The sequence below is a fragment of the Oncorhynchus kisutch genome, linkage group LG5 (genome assembly GCF_002021735.2).
Source record: "Oncorhynchus kisutch isolate 150728-3 linkage group LG5, Okis_V2, whole genome shotgun sequence".
Lineage (NCBI taxonomy): Eukaryota > Metazoa > Chordata > Actinopteri > Salmoniformes > Salmonidae > Oncorhynchus > Oncorhynchus kisutch.
In genome coordinates, this window is record NC_034178.2 from 56,694,166 (window position 1) to 56,703,177 (window position 9,012).

At 45.1% G+C, this 9,012-nt stretch overlaps 1 protein-coding gene across 1 annotated transcript in view; it reads right to left on the reverse strand.

The window, feature by feature from the left end:
• cntn2 (contactin 2) overlaps nucleotides 1–9,012 on the reverse strand; it is a 73,725-nt gene that overhangs the window by 16,797 nt on the left and 47,916 nt on the right. The window contains exons 3-6 of the mRNA XM_020483729.2: nucleotides 1,010–1,151; nucleotides 718–890; nucleotides 365–460; nucleotides 21–233 (exon numbers count right to left, since the gene is read on the reverse strand). Of these exons, the coding sequence (XP_020339318.2) occupies nucleotides 21–233; nucleotides 365–460; nucleotides 718–890; nucleotides 1,010–1,151 (624 nt within the window). The remainder of the gene's footprint in view (nucleotides 1–20; nucleotides 234–364; nucleotides 461–717; nucleotides 891–1,009; nucleotides 1,152–9,012) is intronic.

Consider the following 9,012-nt stretch of genomic DNA (forward strand, 5'->3'; position numbering starts at 1 on the left):
ACACACAGAGAGTCCTGTACCATCTGGCTGCACGGTGAGCTGGTTAGCCTTGCTGAATGTACTCTTGGTGCTAATGTCCATGTTGATGGTGGTGAAGCAGAAGTAACTTGCTGTATCGTTAGGCTCCGCCTTGGCCAGGTACAAGTTGCCTGTTACCTGGGAAACGAACCACCGACCCCCGTCAGGCTTCATGAAGCTAGGAAACTCGCTAACGAACCAGCGGTAGGAAAGAACTAATGAGAGATGAGAGAGAGGAGAGGAGAGTGAGACTCGCATGTGTGTGAGTGTGAATGTGCGTGTGTGTGTGTGTGTGTGTGTGTGTGTGTGTGTGTGTGTGTGTGTGTGTGTGTGTGTGTGTGTGCACCTGGGTAGTGGGCAGGGGGCTGGCAGGCTAGGAAGGCACCTGCTCCCTCGTAAGCCGTCTGTGGGCTCCTCCCTTCCCCAGGGAAGTCATTGAGGTCTGGAAAAGGAGGACAGAAGGATATCACAAGAATAAGAAAAAAGCTATGAAATACACTCAGTCAAGACAAAAATGTACTTCTCACTGAGAAATGTATTCTTTTCACTATGTAAACCAATCAATGGAATGAGATGAGATCCAAATAAGGTTTGATGAACAACAACTGGGATCCAGTAAATGTTGATGAATATGCATTGTCCCCATAAACACTGAGAGAATGGAAAATAATACCTGAATAAATAAATCAATGTACTCACAACCGAATTTGAGGTTGGCGGCCCGGCTGAGTATGGTGCCACAGCGGTTGATAGCCAGACACTGGTAGGAGCCTCCATCACGGCCGAACTGGGGACCACTGATCACCAGGTTACCGGCTACCAGTGTGTACCGGGGGTCACCTACAGGGACGTCTGTACCATTGACGCGCCAGCTACCGGAGAGGGAGGGGTTAGATGACAGACCTGGCCGATGCATACTCTGGCTGTACCCTTCTCTCTCGTATGTGACCAATTCATTTGATTTGATCTGTATGTCTGTGTGAGTGCTTACCTGTACGTAGCAGCAGGACTGGCTCTAGCCTGGCAGTTGAGAGTGACTTTGCCCTCACTGAGTCCCTCTGGGTAGACCACACTGCTAGGCTGCTCTTCAAACACTGGTCCACTGTCATGACCCGTTATGCACACGTCCCCGCCTGTGAACACACACAGCCAATCAGAATCCCCCATCACCCAATGAGGGAGTTCTATTAACCTGAGACATGGTGCACCGGTCTATAGCCCGTGGAGTAAACGGGCAAAATAGATGAGGGAGGTGCACCTGTCTCAAATGGAATAGTAATCTGTGCTGTTAGGTCATGTAATCAACAAGGTAGGATGGTGCATCGTCCACAAACATATAACATCCCTTTTACATAAAATATATGTTCATATTTTCAAGCAAATTTTCATTGGGAAGGCAGATGAAGTGTTTTTTAAAAGCAAAAGCAATCACTTTTGCATGTGAAAACACAGAATTCTAGTCTTTACTCCACGTGCTTAATCTAGCCTAGGCTACGTCACTTTGTTTTGAGCCAACTTTGCCTTGGGCTTGGAATAGGGAACAGGGAGGCAGCCCGGGGAGGCGGCCCGGGGAGGCGGCCCGGGGAGGCGGCCCGGGGAGGCGGCCCGGGGAGGCGGCCCGGGGAGGCGGCCCGGGGAGGCGGCCCGCCGGCCCGGGGAGGCGGCCCGGGGAGGCGGCCCGGGGAGGCAGTCCGGGGAGGCAGCCCAGGGAGGCAGCCTAGTTACAAAATGAATGCAATCACTTTTCACCCAGTGCAAACTCCTCCCACCGAGGTAACCCGGGCCAGATAATCGAATCCCCTCAATGTCCTACTACCAGCCCCTTCCAACCAATCAGGAGTCAAAAACTGATTCCAGTGACTTTCCCTTTTCAAACAAGTTGTTTTGTATCACTTTAACATATTTTTGCTTAATTAAATTTAAATGTTTCATCACCAAAACATCCTGAATCCCATTCAGTTGACTAGAGGTAAATTAGAGGTTAATCTGTGCTTTGGGAAGCCAAGGTAAGAAACATTTGAATTGTCTAATTGAATGATACATTTTTACAAACAGAATAATTTTCTTAAATGTAATCTAATCCAATTTTATCTGGTACTCTGGGAGAGTGTTGTCCCCTATTCCCTCTTCCCCTGACAGAAACCCATATTTAGTTTTGCATGGCTCAGAGATGGTAACATAAAATATTAAAATCAAATAATAATAATAATAATCAAAATAAATCAAAAAGTATTTGTGGCGTACACAGATTAGCAAATGTTAAAGCAGGTGTAGTGAAATGGTCATGTTTCTAGCTCCAGCAGTGTTGTACATTTCTAACAGTACAATATGAATACACAAATAACCAACCCCCCCCAAAATAACATAAAAAATAACCAACTAAAATGAAGAAATATCAGATTTGGTTTGTGAAGTAAATGTGTATGCAAGTGTGTGTGTGTGTGTGTGTGAGTGAGTAAGTGTGTGTGTGTGTGTGTGTCTGTGTGTGTGTGTGTGTGTGAGGCAGGAGTTGTGCAGGCAAACAGAGTACAGGATCCATCTGCACTAGAGGTGGGAGTGAGTCTGGAGGGGCTACAGGGTGTCAGGGATAATACTGTTGCTACAGTGAAGAGGAGAGAGAGGGAGAGGAGGAGATGGGTAGAGGGAGAAGAGAAGGACCTGAGAGAGGGAGAGGAGGAGATGGGTAGAGGGAGAAGAGAAGGACCTGAGAGGGGGAGAGGAAGGAGGGGACATAGCTTAAAAAGAGGGGAAGATAGTGTTGGGGTGGAGGTGGAGGGGAGAAGATAAACAAGTGTAGGGGTGGAGAGAGTGAAGAGAGGTGTGGGTAGAGGTGGAGGGGAAGAGAGTAAAGGGTGTAGGGGTGGAGAGAGGGAGGAGAGGCGTGGGTAGAGGTGGAGGGGAGGAGAGTAAAGGGTGTATGGGGTGGAGAGAGGGAGGAGAGGCGCGGGTAGAGGTGGAGGGGAGGAGAGTAAAGGGTGTAGGGGTGGAGAGAGGGAGGAGATGCGCGGGTAGAGGTGGAGGGGAAGAGAGTAAAGGATGTAGGGGTGGAGAGAGGGAGGAGAGGCACGGGTAGAGGTGGAGGGGAAGAGAGTAAAGGGTGTATGGGGTGGAGAGGGGGAGGAGAGGCGCGGGTAGAGGTGGAGGGGAAGAGAGTAAAGGGTGTAGGGGTGGAGAGAGGGAGGAGAGGCGCGGGTAGAGGTGGAGGGGAGGAGAGTAAAGGGTGTAGGGGTGGAGAGAGGGAGGAGAGGCGCGGGTAGAGGTGGAGGGGAGGAGAGTAAAGGGTGTAGGGGTGGAGAGAGGGAGGAGAGGCATGGGTAGAGGTGGAGGGGAAGAGAAAGCGATAAATGAGGAGAGTAGAAGGTGCAGGTGAAACAGCAGGCTGGAGCAGACAGCTATTCTCAGGGTACACAGAGAATCCATGTTACACAGCACAAACTGGGTTAGAGATGCCTCATGACCATATGGGAATCCTCATGGCACAGAACGTGTGTGAGAGAGAGAAGGAAAGAGGGATGGTGTTTTTGTGCGTGGTGTGTGTATGTATGTATGTGTATGTGTGTGTGCGTGCGTGTCTATCGTGTCTATCTTTTTCAGCCATCTATTTCCTGTGTTTGGGGGCTGCGAAATCCACTGGTCACTTACTGTAAATCTCGTTGGATTGATTGCTTTCATTTTACACCTGCAACCCTTTCATACTCTTGCTTGTGCCTGTCATTTTTTCCCGCTAACGTTACGACCAGGGAAATGTTTGTAATGACCTGTCAAACACATCCCGGTAATGGCTGAAATGGGCTCAATGGGATACCTTCGCTTTCTGTGGAATCAATAAGAAAGCTTTGCCTGGGATTTAACACAACATCTCCACATCACAAGAAAGAGAAGAAACAAAACTTTATTTTGATGGGTGTGCATTTTTGTGGAATTAAAAAAAAAAGTTATAATTTAATACAGTTGACATTTTACAAAATAGAATAGTTGAAATTAAAGCAACTTCCGAAAATGAAAACTCGGATTAGGGATATTAGTGATATTATGCCTAATCTCACAAACAATGTAACGTATGTTGAGATAGGTGTAATCTAGAGCTAAGCATGTTGATTTTTAATCCCAGGTTATCCTGCTATTGACACACTTGTTGAATTACGCAAGAGAACATCACAACAAACGTAATTAATGAGGCAGTCTAGACAGCACAGGTGAGTGCAGGTAGGCCAAGACAGCGGTACAGGCTGGTGGGAGGAGCTATAGGAGGACAGGCTCATTGTAATAGATGGAATGGAATAAATTGAACGGTATCAAACACATTAAACATTGGGAAAACCAAATGCTAGACTCTGTTCCATGAATTCCATTCCAGCCATTACAATGAGCCTGTCCTCCTATAGCTCCTCCTACTAGCCTCCACTGCTAGACAGAGCAAGTGTTTGGTGGTTGCAGCCTTTTTCCTCTACTTTATGTTATTTTATTCATATATGCAAATACACCAAGTGTATTTATGCAAATTAGAAGCATATAAAAATAATAATAAAAATACCTGATACAATAAGAACATGTATATATGAGTGCATCTAAGATTTAAAATAAATTAAAAGGACAATACATTGAATACCTGAATTCCCACCAAAATCACTGAACATTCATTATTTGCTTGTACCAGTAACATGTTTCTTGTGCTATAATTAAGTCAATATCTGGTGGATGTTGTGTGTGTATTTTTATGTGTATATTTGTATGTGTGTGTGTGTCAGAGCAAGTCACAAGCAAGTCTCAAGTCACAAGGTTCGAGTCTCAAGCCGAGTCCCAAGTAGAATGGGTCGAGTCGAGTTAAATCCAAGTCGTGCATTCTAAGAGCAAGTGAACTTTTTTCACGTCGTCTCATGTCAAGAAAAAAAAAATCTATGCAGGCAATGACTTCAACTACATACCTTTGTCTATTTATTGAGGCTACCAGACAGCCCTTTTCCTTATTTTCAATACAACACATTTTGACTATATAATAATACATTTTTACAACAAATTCCAAATGTAAGTAAATGATCAATTTCAAGGCATGTACCTTTTTCTTCTGAAGCACAGATTAGATGTTTTTGAAACAAATAATTTGGTGCAATGCCTTAGGCCTATGCTAGTGACCAGTATGAATAAGCAAAGATATGCATATAAAATATGGTAGGCTTTATGTAGCCTATTAAAATATGGTAGGCTATATGTAGCCTATTAAAATATGGTAGGCTATATGTAGCCTATTAAAATATGGTAGGCTATATGTAGCCTATTAAAATATGGTAGGCTATATGTAGCCTATTAAAATATGGTAGGCTATATGTAGCCTATTAAAATATGGTAGGCTATATGTAGCCTATTAAAATATGGTAGGCTATATGTAGCCTATTAAAATATGGTAGGCTATATGTAGCCTATTAAAATATGGTAGGCTATATGTAGCCTATTAAAATATGATAGGCTATATGTAGCCTATTAAAATATGATAGGCTATATGTAGCCTATTAAAATATGGTAGGCTTTATGTAGCCTAATAAAATATGGTAGGCTATATGTAGCCTAATAAAATATGATAGGCTATATGTAGCCTATTAAAATATGATAGGCTATATGTAGCCTATTAAAATATGGTAGGCTTTATGTAGCCTATTAAAATATGGTAGGCTATATGTAGCCTATTAAAATATGGTAGGCTTTATGTAGCCTATTAAAATATGGTAGGCTATATGTAGCCTATTAAAATATGGTAGGCTATATGTAGCCTATTAAAATATGGTAGGCTTTATGTAGCCTAATAAAATATGGTAGGCTATATGTAGCCTAATAAAATATGATAGGCTATATGTAGCCTATTAAAATATGATAGGCTATATGTAGCCTATTAAAATATGATAGGCTATATGTAGCCTATTAAAATATGATAGGCTATATGTAGCCTATTAAAATATGGTAGGCTTTATGTAGCCTAATAAAATATGGTAGGCTATATGTAGCCTATTAAAATATGGTAGGCTTTATGTAGCCTAATAAAATATGGTAGGCTTTATGTAGCCTATTAAAATATGATAGGCTATATGTAGCCTAATAAAATATGGTAGGCTTTATGTAGCCTAATAAAATATGGTAGGCTTTATGTAGCCTAATAAAATATGGTAGGCTTTATGTAGCCTAATAAAATATGGTAGGCTTTATGTAGCCTAATAAAATATGGTAGGCTTTATGTAGCCTAATAAAATATGGTAGGCTTTATGTAGCCTAATAAAATATGGTAGGCTTTATGTAGCCTAATAAAATATGGTAGGCTTTATGTAGCCTAATAAAATATGGTAGGCTTTATGTAGCCTAATAAAATATGGTAGGCTTTATGTAGCCTAATAAAATATGGTAGGCTTTATGTAGCCTATTAAAATATGATAGGCTATATGTAGCCTATTAAAATATGGTAGGCTTTATGTAGCCTATTAAAATATGCATGAATTCGTTTAAATTTTTCCCATTCAGTTTCATTCTCATGTCTCATAACTCAGTCTCATAACCCTCCAAAACCTTCTCACTATGTTAGCTCTCCTGACCTGTGTTGATTTACAGTGTGCTGGTCTATTCAGAGGGCTGAGTGTGTGTTTCACTAGCCAATTCGTTTTTTGCAACTGCCACACTGTCTCTATACTGTCTCTGGCTGCGTGGACTGTAATCCACAGGGAATCTGTGAAACAAAATGAGTGACAAAACCTTGCCAGATCATTTCAAGTCACCAGTCGAGTCCCAAGTCTTGAGGATCCAAGTCCAAGTCAAGTCTCAAGTTGTTTGATTTTCTATCAAGTCGAGTCTCAAGAAATCAAATTTGTGACTCGAGTCAGACTCCACACCGCTGGTGTGTATACAGTATGTGTGTGTGTATGTGTGTGTGTGTATGCGTGTGTGTGTGTGTATGAGTGTGTGTGTGTCTGTGTGATTCACTTCATCAACAGACCAATGGAGCATTGACGGAGCTAGTAATTACAATTTCATGGACTGCGTGCTGTCCACAGGGATCGACTATGCGTGACTGCACGCTTGGCTACAGTGGAAAAGATTTTTTAATTTCAACAAAGGAACGCTACAACACATCTTCATTTATCATTCATGAGATCCCTGAATTATTTCAACTCTGTCGTCAAATGAAAAAAAAGAAGAAAAAGACATCTCAAGAAAATCGAATCCCTTCCGCCTGCTGGTAAAAAGAAACAGCATACAATTTTAATCTGGCCTGAAGCCCCCAAAATCTGCAGACCCCCTACTTTTGGATCTCCAGACACACACTCTCACACCCAACCATCAGTCTGATAGCAGGCATGGACATGTTGAGTGTGTGTCTGGTGTGAGAGGCAGTGGCTGGCTAGGGAAGCACCATAACAGAAATAGGTTGTATTGCAGGGGAGAGGTGAATGAATGGGAGGGGAGAGGTTAAGGAATGGATAGGGGAGAGGTGAAGGAATGGGAGGGGAGAGGTGAATGAATGGGAGGGGAGAGGTGAATGAAGAGGAGGGGAGAGAGAATGAATGGGGAGGGGAAGGGAGAGGTGAATGCATGGGAGGGGGAGAGGTGAATGAATGGGAGGGGAGAGGTGAGGTGAGGTGAAGGAAGGGGAGGGGAGAGGTGAAGGAAGAGGAGGGGAGAAGTGAAGGAAGAGGCGGGGAGAGGGAAGGAAGAGGAGGGGAGAGAGGTGAAGGAAGAGGAGGGTAGAGGTGAACTGAAGAGGAGGGAGAGGTGAAGGAAGAGGAGGGAGAGGGTGAAGGAAGAGGAGGGGAGAGAGGAATGAAGAGGAGGGAGAGGTGAAGGAAGAGGAGGGGAAGAGAGGAGAGGAAGAGGAGGGGGAGAGAGAAGAAGAGGAGGGGAGAGAGGTAAGGAAGAGGAGGGGAGAAGTGAAGGAAGAGGAGGGGAGAGGGGAGAGGAAGGGTGAAGGAAGAGGAGGGGAGAGGTGAAGGAAGAGGGAGGGGAGAGGTGAATGAAGAGGGGGGGAGAGGTGAAGGAAGAGGAGGGGAGAGGGTGAATGAAGAGGAGGGAGAGGTGAATGAAGAGGAGGGGAGAGGTGAAGGAAGAGGAGGGGAGAGGTGAAGGAAGAGGGGGGGAGAGGTGAATGAAGAGGAGGGGAGAGGTGAATGAAGAGGAGGGGGGAGAGTGAAGGAAGAGGAGGGGAGAGGTGAAGGAAGAAGAGGAGGGGAGAGGTGAATGAAGAGGAGGGGAGAGAGGAATGAAGAGGAGGGGAGAGAGGAATGAAGAGGAGGCGAGAGAGGAATGAAGAGGAGGGGAGAAGTGAATGAAAAAGGAGGGGAGAAGTGAAGGAAGGGGAGGGGAGAGGTGAATGAAGAGGAGGGGAGAGGTGAATGAAGAAAGCGGGGAGAGAGGAATGAAGAGGAGGGGGAGAGGTGAATGAAGAGGAGGGGAGAGGTGAAGGAAGAGGAGGGGAGAGGTGAAGGAAGAGGAGGGGAGAGAGGAATGAAGAGGAGGGGAGAGGTGAATGAAGAGGAGGGGAGAGGTGAATGAAGGAGGGGAGAGGTGAAGGAAGAGGAGGGGAGAGGTGAATGAAGAGGAGGGGAGAGGTGAAGGAAGAGGAGGGGAGAGGTGAAGGAAGAGGAGGGGAGAGGTGAAGGAAGAGGAGGGGAGAGGTGAATGAAGAGAAGGGGAGAGGGGAAGGAAGAGGAGGGGAGAGAGGAATGAAGAGGAGGGGAGAGGTGAGGGAAGAGGAGGGGAGAAGTGAAGGAAGAGGAGGGGAGAGGTGAAGGAAGAGGAGGGGAGAGGTGAAGGAAGAGGAGGGGAGAGGTGAATGAAGAGGAGGGAGAGAGGGGGGGGGTGAAGGAAGAGGAGGGGAGAGGTGAATGAAGAGGAGGGGAGAGGTGAAGGAAGAGGGAGGGGAGAGGTGAAGGAAGAGGAGGGGGAGAGGAATGAAGAGGAGGGGAGAGGTGAATGAAGATGAGGGGAGAAGTGAAGGAAGGGGAGGGGAGAGGTGAATGA